At 48.2% G+C, this 27,073-nt stretch overlaps 3 protein-coding genes and 1 long non-coding RNA gene across 4 annotated transcripts in view; 3 read left to right on the forward strand and 1 right to left on the reverse strand.

Annotated features, from left to right (window-relative positions):
• The first annotated feature begins 481 nt into the window (after nt 1-481).
• Nucleotides 482-4,905, forward strand: c12h7orf57 (chromosome 12 C7orf57 homolog). Its single transcript, XM_084667354.1, has 8 exons — nt 482-590; nt 925-997; nt 1,190-1,363; nt 1,648-1,750; nt 1,948-2,104; nt 2,818-2,882; nt 3,720-3,820; nt 3,947-4,905. The coding sequence occupies exons 2-8, from the start codon at nt 958-960 to the stop codon at nt 4,003-4,005; spliced, it is 699 nt and encodes a 232-aa protein (XP_084523480.1). The 5' UTR covers nt 482-590; nt 925-957; the 3' UTR covers nt 4,006-4,905.
• Nucleotides 4,906-5,409: 504 nt separating this feature from the next.
• LOC146260615 (plakophilin-4-like) lies at nt 5,410-22,624 on the forward strand. Its single transcript, XM_084668324.1, has 22 exons — nt 5,410-5,613; nt 5,989-6,160; nt 8,835-8,947; nt 9,793-9,827; nt 10,056-10,181; nt 12,161-12,315; nt 12,506-13,004; nt 13,534-13,683; nt 14,883-15,057; nt 15,179-15,311; nt 15,575-15,788; nt 15,890-16,070; nt 16,849-16,966; nt 17,242-17,433; nt 17,631-17,804; nt 18,078-18,228; nt 18,398-18,590; nt 19,176-19,260; nt 20,468-20,585; nt 20,782-20,913; nt 21,372-21,445; nt 21,709-22,624. The coding sequence occupies exons 2-22, from the start codon at nt 6,035-6,037 to the stop codon at nt 21,958-21,960; spliced, it is 3,396 nt and encodes a 1,131-aa protein (XP_084524450.1). The 5' UTR covers nt 5,410-5,613; nt 5,989-6,034; the 3' UTR covers nt 21,961-22,624.
• Nucleotides 18,446-21,692, reverse strand: LOC146260616 (uncharacterized). The gene is made up of 3 exons (XR_014724785.1): nt 21,153-21,692; nt 20,877-20,948; nt 18,446-18,558 (listed from the first exon to the last, which is right to left on the reverse strand). It is a non-coding gene; the product is annotated as an uncharacterized LOC146260616 (long non-coding RNA).
• A 225-nt stretch (nt 22,625-22,849) lies between the features above and the next one.
• LOC146260617 (protein TANC1-like) overlaps nt 22,850-27,073 on the forward strand; it is a 41,931-nt gene continuing 37,707 nt past the window's right edge. Inside the window, 3 exon segments of the mRNA XM_084668562.1 lie at nt 22,850-22,886; nt 23,204-23,302; nt 25,150-25,344. Coding sequence (XP_084524688.1) covers nt 23,239-23,302; nt 25,150-25,344 — 259 coding nt within the window. The 5' untranslated portion in view covers nt 22,850-22,886; nt 23,204-23,238.

Raw genomic sequence — 27,073 nt, forward strand, 5'->3', positions numbered from 1 at the left:
TTTGAAGCCATTGAGCGGTCATAAACATCCTTTTTATACACATTTCTTTTTTGTCCTTGGGCAGTCATCAACGTCCTTTTTTATAAAATGTTTTGTTTTATGATTTTTTTTTACATAGAGTGGTCATCAAAATCCTTATTCTTGACGAGAAAACATACATATCTTTCAGGGTGGAGACTTGAAAGTGCGGAGAAGAGAAAAGCAGAAATTGTTTCATGACGGCGCAATGATGATGCCCTCTGCTGCTAAATCCGATACATACAAACCACTTAAACTAGCCTGCCTCCCCATTGTTCAAAACCATTTGCAAATCCCATGTTTTTCATTTAAGTATTTATAGAATATATATATATATATATATATATATATATATATATATACATATATATATATATATATATACATATATATATATTTACCGTATGAACGATAGCAAAACCTCAAATGACAGAAATCTTAAGAATCTTACGTGAACACGGACCGGAAGTACATCCGAGGTTCAAGAAGTCGTTTGGAAGAAGTGTCCTCCCAGTTCGATAGTCGATTAGAGACACATCGATTCGACAAAGAATTGAAGCCGGCTTAACTGTGTGAGATAAATGCTATTATTTGAACATTCGTATTTGTAGATGGGTGTATTAATTGTCTTCTTAGTCATATATCAAATGTATTTGCATTAGCTAGTGAATGTTGGATGGCTTGCTAAATTACGCTGGTCTAGCTAGCTAGCCGGCTCGCTGGCCAATGTGCTAACAAAGCTAGCGAGTGGCTTTGTTAACCGATTTTTAATTTTGCTTATTTCTGAAGAGCCGTTGCAGTTGTTGGTTACTAGTTTGCTTGTTACTGTTAACTGACGTTACGGTCAATTTTGTATGTTGTTAAACATCTTGCTGTATATTGACGTTCTTTATTTTATGGTATCAGCATTCTAGCCTCTGAATATCACCACGATCAGCTATGAGTGCTGCACCCAACCATCGGAGGACTAAACCTGGAGGTGAGCACAGCGCCGCGGTGTTACTCAGGGGGGAATCATGTCTAGACGTGGATGAAACTGAACCGGAATTGTACGTTAGCGAATTTACATTTAGACACAAACCCCGCCGACGTATGTGATGTCACACATGAGAAACGGATGTATTACCAACACGGTAGTATGTTACTATTTGATGTTATTGTCGTCTTGCAGGTATCAAGCCAGTGGGACCGTCCAACGGAGTCGTTGGTCCGACGTCGCAGATCCCGGGGTTGTCCCAGATCGCGAGCGAAAGCGCCCCGGAGGCGAGGACTAGCGGGCGTCGCGTGGGGATATTTGCTTCGGATTCTGAATATGTCAAACTGGCCAAGCAAGGCGGACAGAAGGGTGGGTTCATAGTTTTGCTCCAGAACCCGCTCAAACTCAACAAAACCACAATAGTCCAGGTCTAATTATTTTGTGTAATAAAAAAAAAAAAGTGTTGAGTGTTATCCCCCTAGGATTTAAATGGTAAACATGTAATAATAACCCAAACAGTTGCCAGATAATCACACACTTTTACATACAGCCTACATATCTTTACATTCACATATCTCCTGTTCATTATCTGTCAAACAGTCTATGAATCATCCCCCTGGTCTCATTCTCTGTACACGTTCTTTGTTCCTCAGGGTTACTTTCCCATGACGATATCGAAGCAGAAAACCAATCCCCCCAAAACTACAACCCATCTGATTGGTTCTCTGGACCACCCGGGTCACAAAGGTCAAAGAGGTAAGACAACTGGGACGTTATTGGAGGAAGTCACGTTTCACAAAGACGTGCATACTAACACTGCATGTCAAAACTTAACCACCCCCAAAACAAGTTGTGTGCAGGTGCAGGGGGCATGTCTCCTGCCTGCTCTCCCGCTGTCGCCTGGCCTCCCCCCTGCGGAGAGAGGGCGAGTTCTGATGGTTTTGTGTTTTCAGCGGCAGTCAAGCCAGCTCCCCTGATATGATGAGCCCAGATGGGAACACCAGGAGCCAGTCTAAAGGCTCCAGGCACGCCCTGGCAGCCCCCTTTGGGACTGATAACTGTTCCTCCTGGGAGAGGGAGACTGATAGCTTTGCCCAGGGGAAAGAGAAGGTGACTGAACTTAAATCCCCCCTCCTGCCATAAGTGACATCATGGTCTTTCGTTATTATTTCATCATCCAGCCCCCCCCCCTCCACTCCTCAGTTTGCATCTGTCCATCTCTGAGTTGACCCCATCATCGTCTCTCTCCCAGGAGGGCTTCACTACATGCAGCTTAGTGGTTAGAGGAGCTTCACTACATGCAGCTTAGTGGTTAGAGGAGCTTCACTACATGCAGCTTAGTGGTTAGAGGAGCTTCACTACATGCAGCTTAGCTTAGACTCAAGACTTTTCAGACTAAAGGGAAAAGCTTTCCCTTTTTTGTTTGACTTTTGAGCTCCTACATTTTTTGAATGTTATATTTACATTTAGTCATTTACAGAAATGGGATATTATTCCAGGTGAGACATATGTACCTACCTGGCGCTGCAGTAGCTGTAGGTCATAATAACCATTTTGTTTTGCATGACTAATGATTATTCATCAGATCCATCAAGATATCTGACCGTCTACCGGGTTCATCAGATCACTGTCAACTCATTACATCCCTCCGCTTCCTTAAAGTCTCACAACAGTATGCTATTATTTACCTATTTATGGATTGATTTATTGCTTGATTTGGACTCTAAAGTAATATGCTAGCTCTCTACATTTGATGTTGCTGTGTGGTCGGTTATTTTCCCAAAGCACAGAGAAGTGACGGTTGTTGTGGTTTGTGTGTGTAGGTCCATGGTGCTGCTGTCCAGCTGGACGGCCTGTCTCTAACCCAGGCCAACAAGTACAAGAGAACGTGAGTAGAGCGCTGGTTCTCATTCTGTTCACCAGATCCACCTTCCACCACACTACTACAACACTGACGTATGATGGAGGAAGGCCTCTCTCTCTGTCTTACTTAGGCCGAATCCCAATACTCCCCCTTACCCCTTCCTCTTAGTTTTGCGCGTTCCCGTGAGAGCTAGTGGTGTCCCAATACTCTTTTTGAGCTAGGGGAAGGGCTAAGACTAAGGGGTATACACCCCTTAACACCAAGTAAGATCGGGAGCTTACTTGAAACCGAGGGCCATGTGAATGCTGCGCGACCGGCAACAATGGCGGCCAGATCATCCAGAGACTCCAATAAATGTAATATTTTCGGCTTAATTAATTGATAAAAAAATTGACAGTCTTGTTTTGTGTTATACACAGTCCTGTACATATATATTTGCAACCATTTTCCTAATTGAAACGTTTCTAAAAATTGCTAGTTTGGTACGCTAATGTTACAGTGCTGAATTACACAACAGTCCCGCATTTCTCTGACTAGCATGTCCAAGGGCTAGGGGGTAAATTAAGGGCTAGGGGTAAGGGGGAGTATTGGGATTGGGCCTTACTCTTGCTTACTCTCTCTCTCCCTGTCTACGATTGATCAACATGGTACAGGACACAACATGGAATCTGTAGATATTATCCTTCCTAGTTTTCTCTGTTGAGATCGGTTTGGTGTTGATCTGCTGGCATCTGTTAATCCCTCTGTGACATTGCTTCTACAAAGGGCTTTATACATTTGATTGGATTTTGATTTTATTATTGAATGCCTTTTCAGAATAAACAAGTCTTTCTCTCTCTCTCTCTCCCTCACTCTCTCAAGGTCCTATGACAAGAAGGTGGCCCCTGTAAGCATGTCCAAGCTGCTGAGCTTTGGTTATGTGGAGGAAGAGAAGAAGACTCCGAACGATGACGATGCTTCAAGTATGTCTTGTCCCACTGGGACAGAACAGGCTGAGACTTTACAGCACGTCTTGCCATAAATGCCCTAACAGGATTGTGTAAAAAGGGGGAGCTTGGAACTAATCCAAACTGCTTGTCCTGTTCCAGGTGTGACCTCGGAACAGACCAGCACCATCGCAGCTGAGGAGGATGATGACCTGGAGTAGGAGGAAGGAAGGATGAGGGGTCATCACCTGGGGTGGATGACCTGTCATGTGATCACCCTGTCACATGATCACTACTAACATGCCCCTGTCTCTCATCCTGACTCTGTAGTACTTACTAACACAAAACTTTACTCACTTTTTAATTTATTTATTTTTTCAGTTGATTGTGAATGATTATTATTTAAATCATGTTGTTTCCCAGTACATCGATTGATTCCTGCAATGTTCCTATCATTGTTCTGAACCGATCAGGAAGATGAATTGTATGATATGTGTGTGTGCTGGTGTTAGTGGTGTTGAATAGGTCTGTTTTGGTGCTGTGAAAAGTGTTTGTGAACGCGGCCTACCACTTCCACACCACAGGGATGTACGTGACACATGATGTTTTCACCTCCTGGGTCGAACAGGACCAGAGTTAAGCTCAACCAGCGTGAACAGAAAGGGAATCTGGGAGGCAGAGAGGGGCTTCTGTACCTCAGCCTAACCCCTGTCCCGGTGGTCGTCATAGAAACCCTGTTAGCGATCTGTTTTCTGTCACTTGTACATACGAAGCAGGGAATGGTGACTGTATCACTCTTGATAGTTTGCTCTTGAAGTTAAGGTACCGCATTGATAGCTGATCACGTGACGCTACTTGTACATTCCGTTGTTGCTTATTCTACTGTGTAATTGTTTTATTTGCCAAAACTTTGACTCAGTTACAGATTCAAATCTTAGCATGGACGGCATTGGGGTGCGTGGAGTGGTGTCTGGGTGCACAGTGTGTGATGCTCACAGGGTTTCTGCTGCGGAGATCCGGTTTAACAATAAATGTACGACCCTCGCGTTTTACTCAAGTGGATTACACTGAAGCTCTTGTGAACCAGTCATTTGAATAAAATGGCATGTGCATGAACCAGCTGTCATGTGTTTTGGTGAGTAATTTGTCCATAATTGTCTCAAGTAGTTGATCATGTCAAATTCAACAAAAACAACAAAAACATTGGAGTAATTATTCAGTTTCAAAATGGTATTATTACCTGTAGCCTAAGTAGAATTTAACGAGTTTAGTGCTCCTAAACAGCGTATCAAAATGAATCATCCAATTACGCTACTGACACGGATAGGCTGAGTATCGATTGATAAGTGATAAGGCGATAAGTATCGATTGATTGAACCATTGATTCAACAACTAACAGGCCTAAAACATATTTTACATAGAAAATAGATCTTTAATATTGGCGACAATAAACTACATTTTGCCTTTATCAAACCTTGAAAAGGCATCACAAACGGAACACCAACATCTATATCTCCCTCCGACCGAACCTCGGCTATAGGCTACTAGTCATTGCCTACAATCCAGATTTCCTACCAACCGCATGGTGACGTCACATTCTACTCCTTTAACCGCTGGTGGTTGGGTGGACGAGTATGGCAAATAGATATTGGTAATATCAGACTCGATAAAATCTCCGGCCGACAGGCTGTGCATGTTGGAAAATATATTTTGAATGCATGTGCTGCGCTGTCAAAATAGCATTGCATGTACAATGTAGCCGTAACGTTTCCTCGTATTGGCGGTGATGGATTCTTGCTGACCAAATAGGTCAAATCAACATCTGGCTGGTAAGAAATTGTGCCTGCTCGTCACTTATAGTTTATGCAGCTGTTGCAGAATAGAAACCTATGTGTGTTAGCCGTGCAATTGCATAATTTACCTCTACAATTGTAGTCATTCAAATGTGTTGTTCGGTAAGACTGATTTTCCATACACCATCACAGCAGGCATGGTTCTATAAGCTTTATATTCATCTGTACACCCGTGGCATGGGAGGCTAGCCGTCCAAATGTTTATCGTTAAGTCTTTCATACACCACACTGAATGACAAAGTAGTATGCGATGATATTTTGACATTGCACGGCTCTGCACTTGACACGATGTCTTAACGCGATGCGTTGTTGGTGTCTGTCGGTGTGACCGGCGGTGCATATCCTTTGCAGGGGGCAGGGGTTACGCATCCCGCCCGCCTCGAAGCAGAGGGCAGAGATGGAGGGAGGTACCGGCCACGGGGAAGCACCAACACCGTCCAGAGACGGACCGAGTGTCCAGAGCCTTCAGCCCGACACGTCCTCCACCACCACCACTAATCTCCTAGCCTCAGTGAAAGAGCAGGTTCAGTAACCTCTCCCCCCCCCTCTCTCTCTCTCTCTCTCCCCTCTCTCCCTCTCTCCCTCCCCTCTCCCCTCTCTCTCTCTCTCCCTCCCCCTCTCTCTCCCCCTCTCTCTCTCCCTCCCTCCCTCTCTCTCTCTCTCTCTCTCTCTCTCTCTCTCTTTCTCTCTCCCCACTCTCTCTCCCTCCCCTCTCTCTCTCCCTCTCCCCTCTCTCTCTCCCTCCCCTCTCTCTCTCCCTCCCCCTCTCTCCCCTCTCTCTCTCCCTCTCCCTCTCTCTCCCTCCCCACTCTCTCCCTCCCCCTCTCTCTCCCTCCCCACTCTCTCCCTCCCCCTCTGCCCCCCCCCTCTCTGTGGATACTATTTCTCTCCCTTCCTCCATGTTTGTCTTTCTCCTTTCCTCACCATGTTGTGGTCCCTGTACCCAAACATGACATGCAGCAACCAGCAGGTCGGGTCTCGTGTCTCTCTTGTTCAGATCTTGTCTGTCAGCATGTTGTGTGTCCACTCCCTACCCTGGTCGTTTCTGCTGATGAGCATTATTGCAATCTGCAGAGGCTGTGTAGACCTGAGGTCTGAACTGCATTTTGAGCCTTTCAGGAGTAAGCATATGTTTGTTTAGAAAATATGACATGAGTGAGCATACTGCAGGATCTGAGAGACTGGGATTCCTCAGAGTAGAGAAGACCTTGGCTTGACTGGGTTTGCTCATTCCCCGGTGTTGTGTGTGTGTGTGATGTGAACAGTGTGTTGTGTGTGTGTACTGTGAACAGTGTGTTGTGTGTGTGATGTGAACAGTGTGTTGTGTGTGTGTGATGTGAACAGTGTGTTGTGTGTGTGTACTGTGAACAGTGTGTTGTGTGTGTGTGTGATGTGAACAGTGTGTTGTGTGTGTGTGTGATGTGAGCAGTGTGTTGTGTGTGTGATGTGAGCAGCTCTCCTTGCAGACTGCTGCTCAAACTGGACTCAACACTGAACTGCTCTCCTCAGCATCGCTGAGCTGATGTCAGAAAAGAAGAGCTGGTTCAATCAAATGACATCGTCCTGCCCAAACTTCAACCGTCTCTATAAATCTCTAGTGTGTGCCGGCTGAGGCAGGCAAAGCTGGCATGTTTTACGTAGGCGTTTCATGACATTTATTTGTGGAAACCAAGCAAGATCGACATACAAATAAAAAACGTATCGGACCTTCTGAAAAAAAGTGAGTTGTGTTATTTTTCAGTGTTAATGTAAAGTGGCTGGGTAGATTTCTACGACCTTCTGTGAGGCTATGAGTGTAGCCGCCTGGTGTTGTGCAGCGCAGGCTCCACTACTGAGGAGTCACACTTCTGAGGCTTTTGTTCTGTGTTTTCTGCTGTCAGACGTGTTGACAGCCTGTATCTTAATCACTCCACACGTTTTAATCCAAGAACCCCATGTAAAAGGGTTCCAGATAGAACCTTCTGTAAGTTTAGAAAAGATCCCTTCATGAGCTTTATGTCTGTTGTTTGGAACTCAGAATACTCCTGAGGTTTTAAATGGAACGCAACAACCCTGATGATGGTTCTGTTGAGAACCTTTCATTCAGACGGTTCTTTTCTTTTTAATGATTCTATCCAACCCTCCCTGCTTAACCATGTGCTGGAATATCCATGGTGTTTCTAGTTCTTAAAGCTGTGGCGTTTTGATCGGCCATGTGTTTGCACCGGGGGGTTTTGGAGTGTGTGGGTCTGTGAGCTAGTCTGGTTGACCTGTAGGAGAAGAACATGGAGAGAATCAGTCCCTCTCCACAGACAAGACACTCTTTATGACAACAGACAATGAGAAGCAACTTCTTTCACGCTACAACGCAGCTGGTGCAGGACGCTGACTGGCGGTGCTTGGCATGAGGCTGGCAGCTGCACACTCTGACACACACTGGGAAGATCTGTTCCTTCTGCTGGAGGCTCGTCATCACAACAGAAGGACTTTTCTGACATTTTATCCAAATTTAGTTTGATAATGTAGACGTGCATTCTGTCGAACATGTAGTCCTGTCTCCGTGGGAACATGTAGTCCTGTCTCCGTGGGAACATGTAGTCCTGTCTCCGTGGGAACATCCAGCTTCTCTTCTGGGTTTGTCTGTCTTATCTCAGTTTTCAATTTGTAACCGTGCCACCCAGGCCAGAGGAGCACACCCAGCCCAGGATCTGGGATCTGGGTGAGAAGACATGGTCATCTTGGTCACCCTTGTCCAGGATCCAGGGCCATGTCTTTAGATGCTGTGCTGCTCTCTGAAGAGCACGGCTGACCCAAATACAACAAAGCCTCTTTTGTAAGACACATATTTGGATTATGTCCTTCAACGTCATTCTTGGGCCGCAGGCTTTTCCTCAAGATTACTGTGGCGAACAGTGGGTTATTTCTGACCGTGTCCTTCAGTTGGTCATCTCTGCTTAATATGCAACATTTTTAGTCCCTACATTTTTTTTATATATATTTGTAAATCATTTTCTGCTTTATTGAGATAGACAGAGGAATGACAGGAAATTAAGGGGATAGAGAGAGAGGAGATTGAACTCTGATGTTGCAGTTGATCTACGCTGATTATTCAGTGTCCCCTGGTGTGTTTTCCAGACCTTTCTGTGTTCCCCCTCCACCTTTCTTCATCCAGACAGACTGCCCTGACTCCTTGGTTTGATCGTTTCCTGTCTCCGTAGGAGCTGCAGTTTGAGCGTCTGACCCGAGAGTTGGAGGAGGAGCGCCAGATTGTGGCCAGCCAGCTGGAGAGATGCATGCTGGGAGCAGAGTCTCTGGGCGGCGACAGCAGCAGGTACGCACAGTGATGACCCCTGCTGCATGCTGCTGGGGGATAGATCACTTGTTTGTGACGCGTCTTGATCGTGATAACCGTCCTGTCTTGATCGTGATATCCGTCCTGTCTTGATCGTGATATCCGTCCTGTCTTGATCGTGATAACCGTCCTGTCTTGATCGTTATAACCGTCCTGTCTTGATCGTGATAACCGTCCTGTCTTGATCGTGATAACCGTCCTGTCTTGATCGTGATAACCGTCCTGTCTTGATCGTGATATCCGTCCTGTCTTGATCGTGATAACCGTCCTGTCTTGATCGTGATAACCGTCCTGTCTTGATCGTGATATCCGTCCTGTCTTGATCGTGATAACCGTCCTGTCTTGATCGTGATAACCGTCCTGTCTTGATCGTGATAACCGTCCTGTCTTGATCGTGATATCCGTCCTGTCTTGAGCGTGATAACCGTCCTGTCTTGATCGTGATATCCGTCCTGTCTTGATCGTGATAACCGTCCTGTTTTGATCGTGATATCCGTCCTGTCTTGATCGTGATAACCGTCCTGTCTTGGGTGTGTGATCTGCCATGCATGTGCTGATATCCATTTTCTCTCCTCCTCTCTTTTCCTGTCCTGTTTCATCCTCCCCTCTCCTCCCCTCCTCCCCCCTGTCCTCTCCTCCCCTCCTCCCCCCTGTCCTCTCCTCCCCTCCTCCCCCCTGTCCTCTCCTCCCCTCCTCCCCCCTGTCCTCTCCTCCCCTCCTCCCCCCTGTCCTCTCCTCCCCTCCTCCCCCCTGTCCTCTCCTCCCCTCCTCCCCCCTGTCCTCTCCTCCTCTCCTCCCGCCTGTCCTCTCCTCCTCTCCTCCAGCTCATCTGAGAAGTCCTTCAACTGGCGATCAGCAGGTGAGTGCCCGTCACATCCTCCACACCTGACCTGATGTTCCATCACATCCTCCACCCCTGACCTGATGTTCCCAGAGTAACTGCAGTGTGTGCCATGCCGTCCAACCCTACCAACATCCAACACTTCCACCTGGACAGCAGGGATGCTGGTCAGCCCAGGTGTTTAGACGGGGCCAGACTCAGGGGGCAGGGAGGTGACGCCATCTTGTTTGTTGTTCTGTCGGTCAGATGCGTCTGGAGTGGGGGAGGCACGCCCTGGTGGGGGGGAGGCAGGGCCACCCTCCCCCTCTCGCCTGTTCCGGGGCGACGAGGGGCTCTACCCCGGGGAGCCAGAGAGAGTGTCCCTTCATGACAGTGAGGGTACATCTCTAATACTTCTAATAATAAGGTGCTTGTCTAGCAGACAGAGGGGAGGAGTGAGTGAGGGAGTCACAGTGAGTAGTTAATAAAGATCTAACATCAGAGGATTCCACAACTCTCTTACAAAATAACCCGTTTGTTAGAAAAGAGGCAGAACCCAGTTTCCAGTGACTCTCCGTATCATCGCTGGTCAGATAGAGAAGGCCCCGTCTGGGTTCCAAACAGAACCTCACCGCTGAAACCCTTGCATTGTTCTACACCGTCAGTGATTTTGTTAACCCGCTGTAAATGACACGCTGAACATAAATAGCCAGGTCACGTTAATCGGTTTGCTACGTTGATTAAGCCAACGCAAGCTGCCCGTGGGGCTGTAGAATCTTACACACTTCCTCAAAAGCAGGATGACCCACTTACTGGTGTTGCTCCACAGCTGTGGCAGGGATAGAGAGAGAGAGAGAGAGAGAGAGAGAGAGAGAGAGAGAGAGAGAGAGAGAGAGAGAGAGAGAGAGAGAGAGAGAGAGAGAGAGAGAGAGAGAGAGAGAGAGAGAGAGAGAGAGAGAGAGAGAGAGAGAGAGAGAGAGAGAGAGAGAGAGAGAGAGAGAGAGAGAGAGAGAGAGAGAGAGAGAGAGAGAGAGAGAGAGAGAGAGAGAGAGAGAGAGAGAGAGAGAGAGAGAGAGAGAGAGAGAGAGAGAGAGAGGGAAGAAACAGTTTAGGAAAGGATGTATGTAGGGAGGATAGAATGGAGGGAGGGATGGAGGAAAGGATGTAGAGATAGATAGAATGGAGGGAGGGATGGAGGAAAGGATGTAGAGATAGATAGAATGGAGGGAGGGATGGAGGAGAGGATGTAGAGATAGATAGATGGAGGGATGGATTGTGAGATCAAACGTTATATAACACAGAAAGCCACTATCATGTTGACATGATGACAAATACATCACTAAACTACTGCATAAATCCTCGTACAATCCCTCCTTTTTTGTTATACTTACAAAGTATAAGTACAAACATATTGACATATATTAAAGTTGTCAATAAATAAGTGAACGTGGAAAACAGTTCGGAATGCTTCCAACTGAATAGAAAAAAAATATATTAATAAAAATAAATCAAGCTCTGATTGAGCACATGTAGCAGTGTGTGTAACAGTGTGTAGCAGTGTGTAGCAGTGTGTAGCTGTGTGTAGCAGTGTGTAGCAGTGTGTAGCTGTGTGTAGCAGTGTGTGTAGCAGTGTGTGTAGCAGTGTGTGTAGCAGTGTGTAGCAGTGTGTAGCTGTGTGTAGCAGTGTGTAGCAGTGTGTAGCAGTGTGTGTAGCAGTGTGTGTAGCAGTGTGTGTAGCAGTGTGTAGCAGTGTGTAGCTGTGTGTAGCAGTGTGTAGCAGTGTGTGTAGCAGTGTGTGTAGCAGTGTGTGTAGCAGTGTGTAGCTGTGTGTGTAGCTGTGTGTGTAGCAGTGTGTAGCTGTGTGTGTAGCAGTGAGTAGCAGTGTGTGTAGCTGTGTGTGTAGCAGTGTGTAGCAGTGTGTAGCAGTGTGTGTAGCAGTGTGTAGCAGTGTGTAGCAGTGTGTGTAGCAGTGTGTGTAGCAGTGTGTGTAGCAGTGTGTAGCTGTGTGTGTAGCTGTGTGTGTAGCAGTGTGTAGCTGTGTGTGTAGCAGTGAGTAGCAGTGTGTGTAGCTGTGTGTGTAGCTGTGTGTGTAGCAGTGTGTAGCAGTGTGTAGCAGTGTGTGTAGCAGTGTGTAGCAGTGTGTAGCAGTGTGTGTAGCTGTGTGTGTAGCTGTGTGTAGCTGTGTGTGTAGCAGTGTGTAGCAGTGTGTAGCTGTGTGTGTAGCAGTGTGTGTAGCAGTGTGTAGCAGTGTGTGTAGCTGTGTGTGTAGCAGTGTGTAGCAGTGTGTGTAGCTGTGTGTGTAGCTGTGTGTAGCTGTGTGTGTAGCTGTGTGTGTAGCAGTGTGTGTAGCTGTGTGTATCCTCTGTCCTCAGTGTCAGGGCCTCACTCCGTCCAGATGGCGTCCTACGCGGACAGCGGTTACCATGACAGCAGCGTGAGCTTCTACAGCGCTCAGAACCTGGTCCGCTCCGGCCCCCGGGGCTCCCTGTGCAGGAGCCCCCGGGCCGAGGGCCAGGCGTCCGGGCAGGTAGGCCCCCTCGCTCCTCCTCTTCTCTCCTCTCTCACTCTCTTCCCATCACCTCCTGTCTGCCCTCCACCCCCACCCTACCCCTTCTGTCTGTCTCTCTTCAATGTAAATCCACCTTTCATTCTTTATGTCCCACTTTTGAATGTTGCCTCTACCATGACATTTCATGTCACATCCCTCCCCTCCCCAGGCGTCGGCGTCTGGCCGGGTGATGAGGCGGATCGGCTCCTTGCCCTCCAGCGGCCAGTCTCCGGGGGGCCCGGGGGGCACGGTGTCCCCCTCCCGTGTGTCGCTCCGCACCTCCCAGGGCAGTGCCTACGGCTCGCCCATCCTCACTGAGCCCAAACCACTGGCCAGCGTCTTCCCCGGCACCACCATGCCCCCCTCCTGCCCCTCGCCCCCCTCCTCCCCGCCCCCCCAGCTCTACTCCCCCTCCCAGAGGAACGGGGGGCGTCCCGGCTCTCGCGCCCCCGCCACCTCCCCCCCGGGCGTGGCCGGGCGCCTGGGCTCCTCCCTGTCCCTGGTGGAGGGGCGGGGCTTGTCCGTGTCTCCTCTGAGGTCCTGTATGACAGCCGTGCCGCAGCAGTTTGGCTCCACCCTCCCCCGCCAGACACAGCCCCTCCCCTACGGCGCCGACCCCTACGCCCGCTACGAGAGAAGCACCCTGTCCAGACCCGACAGCCTCACAGGTCTAACACACACACACACACACACACAAATAAACAGTGGGTAGTATCTATGTGGTTCTCTGTGTGGAGGGATTATATTCCCCTCAGTCAGATTTTAGATGCTGAGTGTATCTGTTGCCACAGTGATGCAGGATGTGTCCCTCGTGGCTTTCTGCCCATCCCACTGACCCACATCCTGCTTACATAACCTTGCTCCCCTCTGGGGGTCTGGGGGGGTTTATCGCTAAATTAAAATGAGCAATATGGACGTGACAGAGAGAAAACAAGCCTGTATGTTCCCTCGACATGTTGCTTGTTCGCTGTTGTGTACCTCAGATATCACACAACCTCAGGGTCATGCAGCGAACACAGCTACTCTGTGGCCTTCCTTCCCTCTTCCTGTCTTCCTTGAACAACAATCCCCTCTCTACAGGTACCACGGCAGAGCTAGACTACCAGGCCCTGTGCGTGTGTGTGCTCATGCGGTTGTGTATGTGCTCGTGTGTGTTGTGTGTATGTGCTCGTGTGTGTGTGTGTGTGTCTCCTCCAGGTCTTCACAGCTCCTACATCTCCCACCCCAGCCAGCAGGAGGCAGCCATGTCTCCAGACTGCCACCTCACTCCTGTTTACACCGAGCGCTCCTACCCCAGCCCGCTCTACCACAGCCCCTCCCACAGCGCCCTCTACAGGCCCTGCACAGGTACTGCAGCACTGCAGGGACGCCATGGGGCACACAGACACTCACAGATACACACAGATATAGACACACACACTCACAGACACGCATACACACACACAAATACATGCATACACATTCACACACATTCAGTGTGTAGTTGAGATGATGTTTCCTCTCCATCTGACAGCAGGGACAGGACAGCAACACTGGTTACATGGAGAGGCAGTGAAGCAACTCTTTTTTCTGCGTTTTTCATTAGATCACTATTTTTCTTCCAGACAGTCTGTAAAAACTCTGGGGAGGGAGGGGGGAGGATGAGAGGGAGGGAGGATGAGAGGGAGTGAGGATGTGAGGGAGGGAGGGAGGGGGATGAGAGGGAGGGAGGAGGGAGGATGAGAGGGAGGGAGGAGGGAGGATGAGAGGGAGGGAGAATGAGAGGGTGGGAGGGGTGAGGATGAGGAGGTGAAAAGAGAGAAGCGAGGGATAGGGAGATAACTACTCAGCTGAACACAATAGACGAGGGAGACAAGAAAGAGATGAGAGAGAGTATCACAATAAGGGTTAGATGAGAGGAAGGGAGGGTGGAAGAGGAGGGGAGATAGTGAACAAATATCACCTTGTCAGAAGCTGTAATGTTAGAAGTGTGAGAGCACATTTTGGGGTGTGTGTGGAGTGTGTGAGGCAGTCCTAAGCGTGTGTGTGTGGACCGTGTGAGGCAGTCCTAAGCGTGTGTGACCGTGTGAGGCAGTCCTAAGCGTGTGTGGACCGTGTGAGGCAGTCGTAAGCGTGAGTGAAGCATGTGAGGCAGTCCTAAGCGTGTGTGGAGCGTGTGAGGCTGTCCTAAGCGTGAGTGAAGCATGTGAGGCAGTCCTAAGCGTGAGTGAAGCATGTGAGGCAGTCCTAAGCGTGAGTGAAGCATGTGAGGCAGTCCTAAGCGTGTGTGAAGCATGTGAGGCAGTCCTAAGCGTGAGTGAAGCATGTGAGGCAGTCCTAAGCGTGTGTGGAGCGTGTGAGGCAGTCCTAAGCGTGTGTGGAGCGTGTGAGGCAGTCCTAAGCGTGTGTGGAGCGTGTGAGGCAGTCCTAAGCGTGTGTGGAGCGTGTGAGGCAGTCCTAAGCGTGTGTGGAGCGTGTGAGGCAGTCCTAAGCGTGTGTGAAGCATGTGAGGCAGTCCTAAGCGTGAGTGGAGCATGTGAGGCAGTCCTAAGCGTGTGTGTGTGCAGGGATGGGGACCCTGCAGAGAGCCAGCAGCCACTGCAGCACCTTGCCCTACCAGAGCAGCTACGGCCTGTACCCAGACCCCTACAGGGTCTCCCAGCAGGGACTGGTCGAGCTGGCCTACCCCGACAGAACAGCCACCAGGTCCCCCTCCATCGACAGCATCCACAAGGACCCCAGGTACACACACACACACACATACCCACACACACACACACACACACCACACGTCAACAAACTGTTTCACAGGGAAGGCTCACTTTTACTCTCCATCTCCCCCCCCCCCCCCCCCCCGCTCCAGGGAGTTTGCGTGGCGTGACCCAGAGCTGCCGGAGGTCATCCACATGCTGCAGCATCACTTCCCCTCTGTCCAGGCCAACGCTGCAGCCTACCTGCAGCACCTCTGCTACGGAGACAACAGGGTCAAGGTGGAGGTGGGCAGGGAGAGCAGCCTCGTACTCTACTGGGTTCATTCAGGGGGAAAGTTGCTTTTAAAATGTAGTTCTGAAGTGATTTTGAAAAGAAGGCACAAAATCTATTCTGTTTTGCTTTCTTAATGCTTGTGTGATTTACCTCAGAGTTGTGTGTGTGTGGTGAGTAACGTCTGCTATCGTCCTAGTACAGAACAGGTGACAGGTGTGTTTAGGGGACAGGTGTGTCAGTGACTGGTGACAGGTGTCCCTCCCTCCCTGCCCAGGTGTGTCACCTGGGGGGCATTCAGCACCTGGTGGACCTGCTGGACCACAAGGCGGGGGAGGTGCAGAGGAGCGCGTGCGGCGCGCTCAGGAACCTGGTGTACGGCAAGGCCACCGACCACAACAAGGTGGCGCTGAGGAACTGCGGGGGCGTTCCAGCGCTGCTGCGTCTGCTGAGGAAAACCACCGACAACGACGTCAGAGAGCTGGTCACTGGTGGGTGTGTGTGTATCTGTGTTTGTGTCTCTGTGTGAGGGTGTGTGTGTGTATCCGATCGCTCCAGACCTCACCACAGCCTCGTCTCCTTGGTGTCGCAGGGGTGCTGTGGAACCTGTCTTCCTGCGACGCAGTGAAGATGACCATCATCAGGGATGCTCTGAGCACCCTGACCAGTACTGTGGTCATCCCCCATTCCGGCTGGAGCAGCGGAGCGCACCGCGACCACGCCCTCAAGGTCCACTCCTCCCTGCTGCTCCGCAACACCACCGGCTGCCTCAGGTGAGACCCCCCCCAGCCCCAGCCCCCCCCAGAGGCAGGTGAAGTTCCTGGTAAGACCAGGGCAGACCAGACAGATGTCCCCTGGAGCATGCTGGGTCTGACATCTTTCAGCCAGCCCCCCTCATGTCCTACAAATGGTTGTAGTGATCCTGGTGTCCACATGACATTTCATCCATTCAGCTGACGCTGTTATCCAAAGCGATCGTTCAAATGGTTCATGTAGAAAGTAAAGCAGGAGACCCAGGATGGCAGGGGTCAGCAGGGGTCAGCAGGGGTCAGCAGGGGTCAGAAGGGGTCAGCGCCGTCGTGAGGGAGTTTCCAAACGGTCGCTTACCTTCATCCACACGTGCTCAGCCACCTGGAGAATGTACAGGTGCTGGCTTGTGGCTGCCGTGTGTCAGTGGTGTTATGTAGTCTGTGTCCTGCCTGGCACCTGCCATAGCTGTCTGAAATGTATGGCCTGTAATTCTATTGGACAAGCAGTCTCTAAGCGCTGCGCTGTATCCGGGCAGTTTTGAAGCCACCTTGTGGTTGAAGTGAGGTACTGCAGCTCAGGACAGAGGAGGGTGAACACCCACTGTCACTGTTTATGTGTGACAAGAGAGTGTGTGTGTGTGTGGTGTGTGTGGTGTGTGTGTGTGTGGTGTGTGTGCGTGTGTGTGTGTGGTGTGTGTGTGGTGTGTGTGTGTGTGGTGTGTGTGTGTGTGTGTGTGTGGTGTGTGTGTGTGTGGTTTGTGTGTGTGTGTGTGTGTGTGGTGTGTGTGTGTGTGGTCCCCAGGAACCTCAGTTCAGCCGGGGAGGAGGCGAGGGGTCAGCTGCGCTGCAGTGAGGGGCTGGTCGACTCCCTCCTCTATGTCATCAAGGCTTGCGTCCACACCTCCGACTTTGACAGCAAGGTGTGTCACCGCCCCGGGGTCAGGTGTCAGGGGTCAGTGTATAGACACTGTGTGGGTCTGGACCGGATTTGACTCATTTCTTTACTGCGAGTAGTGGGGACTACTTATGTGTGTTGATTTATTATAACTCCCTGCTGTGTCTTGCTCTGCCAACCTAGAAAGATATATTCATATATAAATACAAAGATAAATATATGATATATATATATATATACACGCTTATGCATATGTAAAGGTTCATATGGGTGTGCGTCACTGAAATGCGTCCCCTGCAGATAGTGGAGAACTGCGTGTGCACGCTGAGGAACCTTTCTTACCGGCTGGAGATTGAGATGCCCTCGTCCCGTCTGCTGGGGGTCCAGGAAGTGGACGGGCTCTTGGGCTTCGGCTCGGCCAGCCAAGACTACGACTACCTCTGCTGGGGCCGCATGAGGAAGAAGAAGAAGAGGGAGTGGCTGGACGGGAAGGTAATGGGGCAGGACGCTGTGAGACTGACATGATGAAAGGTCCTGAAATGACAAAAAAACACTTTACTATTCAGGACTTGAGTCAGGACAGCTCTGATGTTTTGACTCAGTCAGCTTAGATAGGAATCACTTCACAGGAACAGCCACTTCTTTCCCACTCCCCAGACACCAGTGTGTGTGTGTGTGTGTGTCTCCAGTGGGACGGCGTGGGACCCATCCCTGGCTTCTCCAAGTCTCCTAAGGGGGCTGAGATGCTGTGGCACCCGGCCGTGGTGAAGCCTTACCTGGGCCTGCTGGCCGAGAGCTCCAACCCTGCCACCCTGGAGGGCTCCGCAGGCTCCCTGCAGAACCTGTCTGCCGGCAACTGGAAGGTGTGTGAGGGAGAGAGAGAGTGTGAGTGTGTGAGAGACTGTTTGTGTGTGTGTGTGAGAGAGAGAGAGAGAGAGAGAGAGAGAGAGAGAGAGAGAGAGAGAGAGAGAGAGAGAGAGAGAGAGAGAGAGAGAGAGAGAGAGAGAGACAGTGTGTAAGTGTGAGAGAGTGTTTGTGTGTGTGTGTGTGTGTGTGTGTGTGTGAGAAAGAGAGAGAGTGTGTGTGAGATGGATATTCAGTAAGTATAAGAGAATGTGTGTGTGTCTCCATCCCAGTTTGCGGCGTACATCCGTGCGGCGGTGCGTAAGGAGAAGGGCCTGCCCATCCTGGTGGAGCTGCTGAGGATGGACAACGACCGTGTGGTCTGCTCTGTGTCCACGGCCCTCAGGAACATGGCCCTGGACAGCAGGAACAAGGAGCTCATAGGTCAGTCAGGCCCTCTGGGTGAAGCGTGGGCGGAGCTTCATGAGGTTTTGTCTGTTTGAGTTGGGATATTGATGGAATTGATTATTGGAAAGGTGCTGAACTATCAAACCTTGTGTGTGTGTCTCCCTGTGTGTGTCTCCCTGTGTGTGTGTGTGTGGGTGTGTGTCAGGTAAGTACGCCATGCGTGACCTGGTGAACCGTCTCCCAGGGTCCAGCCCCTCTCTGCTGTCTGACGACACGTTGGCGTCCATCTGCTGCACGCTGCACGAGGTCACCAGCAGGAACACGGAGAACGCCAAGTCCCTGGCTGACACGGGGGGCATCGAGAAGCTGGTCCACATCAGCAAGGGCAGGGGGAAGGGGTACAGGCACGCATTACTACATTATCTCCTTTCCTTTGTGTGAAAGAAAAGTTTCAAAAGGTTGAATTTTTTATTTATTTTTTTATAATTAAAAAAAAGGTTTCTCTGTTCTCTCCTCTCCACTGGTTTTTGAAAAAAGTTTTGAAATGCCGAAAACAGATTTTTTGAATAGTAAAAAAAATAAAAAAATAAAAGGATTCTGTTCTCTCCTCTCCAAAAGTTTTGAAAAAGTTTTGAAAAAAGGTTTTGGAAAGGTAGAACAAATCAGAAAACAAAAAGTGTTTTCTGTTAGGAATTCTTTTGGAGGGGAAATTTACATTCAAGAGTACTTGATGAATCTTTTTAAACATAAGTATGTGTACATACTTGAGTAAAGGATGTGTAATTTCACAATCTCTGCTTATACAACATGCCATGTCATCCCCACAGCAATGCATACAGTGATAACCCCTCATGATACAGTACACGCAGCTCTTCCTGTCTGGGCTGGGAAAGGGGGGTGGAGAGAGCAAAGGCAGATGTGTGTAACTTCCTGTCTGGGCTGGAGGAAGGAGAAGTTCCTGTAACTTCTTGTTCCTTTCCCAGGTACTCTGTGAAGGTGGTGAAGGCTGCAGGCCAGGTGTTGAACACTCTGTGGCAGTACAGAGACCTGCGCTCCCTCTACAGACAGGTGAGCATGGCCATGGCCTCACCCACTTCCTCAACACCTGCTGTACTTCTGTACACTGAGTCTGAGTCTGTACTGAGTCTGAGTCTGTACTGAGTCTGAGTCTATACTGAGTCTGAGTCTATACTGAGTCTGAGTCTATACTGAGTCTGAGTCTGTACTGAGTCTGAGTCTATACTGAGTCTGTACTGAGTCTGTACTGAGTCTATACTGAGTCTGTACTGTGTCTGTACCAAGTCTGTACTGAGTTTGAGTCTGTACTGAGTCTGAGTCTGTACTGAGTCTGAGTCTATACTGAGCCTGTACTGAGTCTGTACTGAGTCTGAGTCTATACTGAGTCTGTACTGAATCTGAGTCTGTACTGAGTCTGAGTCTGTACTGAGTCTTTACTGAGTCTGAACTGTGTCTGTACCGTGTCTGTGCTGTGTCTGTGCCAGGGGCATCGTTAGACCACTGCTGTGCCCTATTATGCAGTATCCCAATGAACGCTTGTAAAAGTGTTCTACCAAAAACACAAACCAATGCATGCAATATTCCATGTCAGCGCGCTCTTCTGAGCTTGCCAAAAAGCCACTGCAGCACGCACACAGGAGTCCAGGGGGTATTCCAGTAACAGATTATGCAACATAACCAGGTAAATTAACTCAGCAGCTGATTCACAATGTTGCAGCAACCTAGTGGCAATGTTGCTACAACGCTGGGTGTCAGCTGGGAGTTAACTTACCCGGGTATGTCACATGACCTGTCACATGACCTGCTTTCTGGAATACCCCCCAAGTGTTGGACTCGGAACAGAAGTCAGAATTGAGGTAGGATAAGAAAACATTACAAAACTTAAGATAGTTTCTAAATGATAGGCCTACCGTTCGTCTTATTTTGACTAAAACATAAAAACAATATTACATGAAGCTCAAAAAAACTGTATTTGCGCTCAAATGAATGCGAAAAAAAATTGCGCACTTGCATTAACTATTGATGTCCCTGCCAAAGCTGATATCAAACTTGCATCCCTGAGCTGTTGTATAGTGGGTTAAGCAAGGGGAGTTTCTATAGCCTAGTAGTGCATTGTGCGCAGCAAGCTTGAAAGAAAAAAAGGGATATGAATTAGGGGCCTGTGCCCCAGTAGAGTTTTAACAGTCTAACAACACCTCTGCTCTGTACTGAGTCAGAGTCTGTTCTAAGCCTGTCTCCTCCCTGCTGTGCTCTGCAGGACGGCTGGACACACACTCACTTCATCACCCCGGTGTCCACTTTGGAGCGGGACCACTATCGGTCTCAGCCCACCCTGCCCACCAGCACCCTCCACATGTCTCCTGTTATCCAGACAGGTGAGAGCCTCTACACAGCACCTATACCAACCCTGAACCAACACCTAAACCAACCCTGACCCAACACCTAAACCAACCCTGACCCAACACCTATACCAACCCTGACCCAACACCTATACCAACCCTGAACTAAATCCCAGGCAAACAACTAAGCCAACCCCAAAAGAAAAGAAAATGTTCTCTGTCGTTCTTGCAGGCGGCAGTGCCACGTCATCTCCAGCCATGCTAGGCATCCGCAGGCTCAGCTACAACAACCAGAGGGCGCAGTCATCTATGCAACTTGATACTTACTACGGAGACAACAGTTTACAGAAACATCAGCGAGCAGGTCGTAATGTTGCCGATCCGATTCACTACATAAAACTGGAAAAAATAAAATAAAATGGGAACTTGGTTAAAGTCAAGTAGAACATAACAGAAGCGCAGAATTCATCGTACAACGTACACTCTAGCAGCTAGCATATTCCTTTATTAATTGAATTTGTTGGCATTTTGTTAGCTAGCTTGCTCAAACTTGGTTTGTTAACCTAGTTAGCTCTAATTATCGTGGGTCGAAGTTAACCTTACATTTTTCCGTTGTGACAGCTAGTTAACAATTTTAGGTCGAAGTTAGCATTAAACGTTTCAGTTTGATAGCTCATTTCGTTTGTTTTCTAGCTAGCTAGAGCTAACGTTTTTTTCCTCGCACTCATACAGTAGTGAACCAATGGCTATGAGCCAATCAGGTTGCTTGATTTGAGACACCTTTTTAAAGTCTGTATTTATGATGTATGTTTTCTCCTCCAGGATCAGAAAAACAAACACCTTATTTTATAGGCTCCTATTGTTCCCCAACAAGAGAGGACTTCATACGGCCACAAGTAAGACATTCACAGACTTCTCACCATAGCTTCTCACTCCGAGTTATTTTGTGTCGTTCATTTACGACAATAATGTTAATTTGTGGCTAAAGCTATGTGGTTGGAGCACTTCACTGTAGATCAAGAGAGCTTGCACAGGTTCAAATACCTCCCTCATTGCGAAGCCTATTGTTATATATATACTAGGACGGCATTAGAGGAATGCTCTTGCGCCTGCTTATCGAAAATGTGAACGTTCAATTGCGCGTTGATCCTTCCATCAGAACAAGGAGCCGTTTTACGACGAACCAGAGAACCGGACGACTTTCAACAACTACCGAATGTACCTGTCGTCTCCGCAAGGCTACGAGGAGGATGCGTACCAGGAGGATCCTGCCCCGGACGCGCCGGAAAGGTACGCCACCCAGACCCTGACACTCAAATCCAATACCAACTACGTGGATTTCTACTCCACCACGCGGAGGCCTTCACAGCGGGCGAACCAGTACACCGGCTCCCCCGACTCCTGGGTTTAGGGAACTGTAACACCATATTGAACTCAATTTACGTGTGTGTGTGTTTGTACGTGCGCATATGTGCCGCTGATTGCATATGTGTGTGTGATTCAGAATTAGGAACCTCGTTGTTTTCCGGAGTGCTGTGTAACGTCGGTTAGTTGTCCTAGGTAAGAAGAAGCACTGTGTTGGGTTAACGAGGCGCGTCGGTGCTGTGGTGGGCAGAAATGTGCAAAGGAGATGATGGGGAAATGTTTGAGTTGAAATAAGCTAAAAGGTTATACCTTTCCCTAGTAAGTTGGCCAAAAATGTGTAATGAAGTTATATACTTAATGTGAAATGTCAAATACTATTTGTACAGATAAATTATTCAATGACGCATAACCTGTATTGTTTTATCTCTGTATTCTATGTGTGGACTTTGTATGCTCTGGTGTTAAGTAATTCTTTTTTATTATTTATTTATCACTTTCTCAAGTTGTGACCAATTGTGACTGACCAAAATGCCCAGTTCTCTGTAGTGTCCAACACTAAGATATGTATGTCACGGATGAAATTGTGTAAAGATTAAAGATCTCATCATAATATGTACAAAGCATTCCAAGTGTGGGAAATGTACTGACCACTTTATCTGTCTGTCTATCACGATGTCGACTAAATAAATTGTATAAAAGTAAAATAAAAAAATGGCATCTGTCGTTACATTTCTGTCTGAAAGTCGGTAGCATAATGTCTGAGGTTTTCATTGTGTAATTCTCCTTGGGGACAGCCGTCAATATAAACGTAGGCTGTACCGATCCGCGAGGGCACATTATTCAAGTTCTGATTCCAAGCACGGATCACGCTCTCGCGCTTCCATTCATCCACCGAACACAGGACCAGGAGCGCGTGCCTTTCGCGCCATGTACTTTCTTGGAGGATCGAACGTCACACTCTGCCTCTAACAGGTAGGGGGTTATCGATTTGTTTTCGGAGTCATCATTGGAATGTACTTATTTGATTATGAAAATGGAAAATGGAAGAAATGCACTATTGTTATTCATACATAATAACATTATGAGACGCTTAATACAGAGAGGCTAGTACGTTGAATATCAAAAAAATGTTTTTGAAAACAACCTATTCTAGGCTAGGCTACTTCAATTTCTTTAAAAAACGATATCCCCGCAGTATCCACACGTAGCATCAATCTGACTGTGTTGTTGAACAATAGGCTAACTTGTGTTAATAATTGATTTGATTAAATTATATATTTTTTCTTTAGAAAACTTCCATCAGAGAATCCATCACATTCTGAAAATGTTCAAAGCTGTATTTGGAAAGAACCGAGATGGAGAGGGGAACAGGAGCAAGAGAGATCCAGGTGACTTCGCCATCACGCTACTACGTACTTAACACAATCAGCGACAAAGAAATAGTGCAGAAAATAGGTTAAAATTGTCCAAATTCAGATGATCCAAAGTAAAAAAAAAAAAAAAAAACGTTCTAGTAAATGTTATATATTCTCATCCCAGTGTTGAAATGGATCCTGCACATTTGTAGGACTTGTCCTTAATAGAATGCAGCGCGTGGCTGAATCTTTCCCTCGGTGCTTTAGAACCGTTTCAATTAGCCCAGTTCACGAGCGAGCGCGTGTTCAAGGGCTTCAATCACTCAGTAAGTGTGTCAGGAGAAGTTGCGACAAACAGCGTGACCCATTAAAACTGCGTTGAAATGCATAACTTTTCAGGGTTGGTAAGATCTACATCTAATTTGATTGAACCATGTTTGTACTGGCATGTGATATGATCAACCTTAATTACCATTCTAATAAATAATACACGTGTAAATGGCCAATGTGCTTACATGTATTCAGAACACATGTACATCAAAAAGCAAACGTTATCTAATATCTAGTGATACTGACCAGAAGCATCACTAGTCGATGAGGAGAATTTGTAAACAGAAGGGCTGCATCGCAACAGTAGTTGACCCATCTGATTCCAGCATTCCTACATTTTAGAGTTTCAGTTTTGAAAATATAATTAAAATTACTCTAAGGTACTACAGGCTATAAAACACTTTCATTGAAATGAAACATTTAATGTTCAAAACACTTTACAGAACCTTAGGGTTCTACTGGGAACGGCAGGGTCCTACATGGGCTATTTCATCAGTGGATTTTTCTATTACTTCTATATAACATCAGTTTCCTTGAAGGCTTTTAATAACACTACAGGGAAACGTTGGATATAGATAACAGCATTATTGTTGATTTCATAAGACAAACAGAAGCTGGGGAGAAATCTGGACCCAAGACAGATAAATGAACATGTTGCTCATCAAATATTTAGCTGTTCTGCTCTTGCTGGCAAGGAGTAAGAAGAGAATTGTGTCAGAGAAATACTGCTAAAACACAGTCAAATTGGCCTATAACAGAACTGTGAGTACGTTGGTCCTGTAATGAGGAAAAAGGAGGATTACCTCTAACAAGGTTTGATAGAGAAAGAACTGAATGTTCGTCGAACAGGGGCCATGCATAATTTATACATTTTGCACCGTTTTGCAAACATTTTCAATATATATTTTCTCGTGCTTGTGTCAGTACCCTCCTCAGCAGAGTTAAGACATAGTGCTTTGATGCCCACACCACAGAGTTGTGTAGTGACCGTTAGCAGGAACACACGATGAGCATATGTTTCCCAGAAGAGCGGAGGCCCGGGGGCAGCTGAAAGGACCTGTGGAAAGTTTCTCCCCCCTGAAGCCAGATACTGTCGTCACAGCGTGTCTATTTGTACCCATGTTCAGTTAGGTCTGGACGTGCCACTAAGCTTTCTAACAGAGGGGAGACCTACGGAAGGAAAGAAATGCTCTGACATTTACATGTTTAACACGCTTTCTTCCAAAGCGACCAACAGAGCACTGTCAAATACAGAAGATTCAAGGTTTAGGGTGCATAGTTTTAACATTATTATTATTTAGATTTTCTTTCAGTGCAAAGTCGCAACACGTCAGCAACTTCTTGAAGTGCTTTTAAACTTCCTCAAACCTGCCGTTTGTCTTGAATCCCCGACTCTGCCCAGTGCCAGTCTTCACTGTAATGCCACCAGTGTAGTAGAGATGTTACCGTTTATTGACTCTGACAGCCGAAAGGCTGTTAGATATATAATCTGTGTGGATGTCGCTTTGGATGAAAGTGCCTGCTAACTGAAGACATCTCTCCTCCCCAAGCCTCCAACAGGCACCAGAGTGCTCATCGTAGAGATGCTGGGGACCAAGGATCGCAGCCTCAGGAGCCACGCTGCTCTCGAACCCCCAGCCGGAGGATGAGGCTGGCCAAGGGCGTGTCCATGTCTCTGCCCTCCTCCCCTCTCCTCCCCCGCCCCTCATACATGGCGCCCTCACAGTCCTACATGCAGTCTCCAGGTAACTCACGATAGACGCTCCTCTGCGCCTGCTCAGGGATGACAAACATCGCCCTGTTCTCACTCTCTGTCTTTTTAAACATTCGCTGAATATTCTGTGAGTCTGTTGTTGTGTCACTACAAGTGCCGGTGGAAATGTTCCCATTTTCCTAAAGTGTTTATCTCCTTAGAATTATTATTCTAATCAAGAATTCCCCATGTGGTTGATGACTGAAGTTAGAAATAACTGAGGTTTAGCAACAGGAAGTCCACACTACAAGAAGGGAAGTTGAAGTGGTCTCCCTTGGTGAAGAAGTCGTGGTGGTGAATAGGATTCAGTCGCAGGTGGCGAATGAATGTTTGTTACCAGGCTTCTGCTGAGCATCATAACGATCCATTCATTTGAATCAGGAGTGTTGGAGCAGGGAAACATCTAGAACAGGGGTTCCCAATCCTGGTCCTCGGGACCCGCTGCCCTGCATGTTTTAGATGTTTCCCTGCTCCAACTCACCTGATTCAAATGAATGGATCGTTAGCAGGTTTCTGCGTAACAAGATAATGACCATTCATTTGAATCAGGTGTGTTGGAACAAGGAAACATCTAAAACATGCAGGGCAGGGAGGCCCGAGGACCAGGATTGGGAACCCCTGTTCTATAACATGCAGGGCAGGGAGGCCCGAGGACCAGGATTGGGAACCCCTGTTCTATAACATGCAGGGCAGGGAGGCCCGAGGACCAGGATTGGGAACCCCTGTTCTATAACATGCAGGGCAGGGAGGCCCGAGGACCAGGATTGGGAACCCCTGTTCTATAACATGCAGGGCAGGGAGGCCCGAGGACTGGGGTGGAGAAACGCTGGTTTAAGGACAGGGGTGTAAGTGATGATGACGCTCCGAGAAAGGTTGTGTACAGTAGACCAGAGGTCTTCAACCCTGGTCCTCAGGGACCCCCTGCCCTACACGTTTTAGATGTTTCCCTGCTCCAACACACCTGATTCAAATGAATGGTCGTTAACAGGCTTCTGCATAACTAGATAACGACCCATTCATTTGAATCAGGTGTGTTGGAGCAGGGAAACATCTAAAATGTGCAGGACAGGGGGTCCCTGAGGACCAGGGTTGAAGACCTCTGCAGTAGACCAACCCTAGCAGACAGGTGTGCTGGATTAGTGTTGGAGTGAACCTTGAGGCTAGCTCTGCTGGAACCTCTGGGAGACTCCTGCTCTGGACAAAGTTACAGTTTTTTATATGTTCTCAAAGATGGCAGGCATTTCCACAAAGAAGAATGATCACTACATGTGATCGCGATCCGCAGGGTGTCCGGGCTCTCCCTTAGAGATAGGGTGAGAAGCTCGGTCATCCGAGGTGGCTCGGGCACGCCTCCTTGGTGAGGTGTTCTGGGCACGTCCCACTGGGAAGAAGTCCCAGGGAAGACCCAGGACACGCTGGAGGGACTATGTCTGTCGGCTGGCCTGGGAACGCCTCGGGGTCCCCCAGGAAGAGCTGGTGGAAGTGGCCGGGGAGAGGGAAGTCTGGACCTCCCTGCTTAGGTTGCTGCCCCCGCGACCCAACCCCCGGATAAGTGGTAGATGACGAGACGAGACAAGAATGATCACTATATTTCCATCCCTCATTCCTTCGCTCTCTCTCTCTCTCACATCAAATTTGCTAAAGGACGACAGTTTAAATTTCACCAATCCTTCCTGTTCCCTGCCATTCTAGCCTCTGACCACCAGGTGTCAGTGTGGGCC

Source organism: Hypomesus nipponensis, chromosome 12 (assembly GCF_054491055.1).
Source record: "Hypomesus nipponensis isolate SF chromosome 12, ASM5449105v1, whole genome shotgun sequence".
Taxonomy (NCBI): domain Eukaryota; kingdom Metazoa; phylum Chordata; class Actinopteri; order Osmeriformes; family Osmeridae; genus Hypomesus; species Hypomesus nipponensis.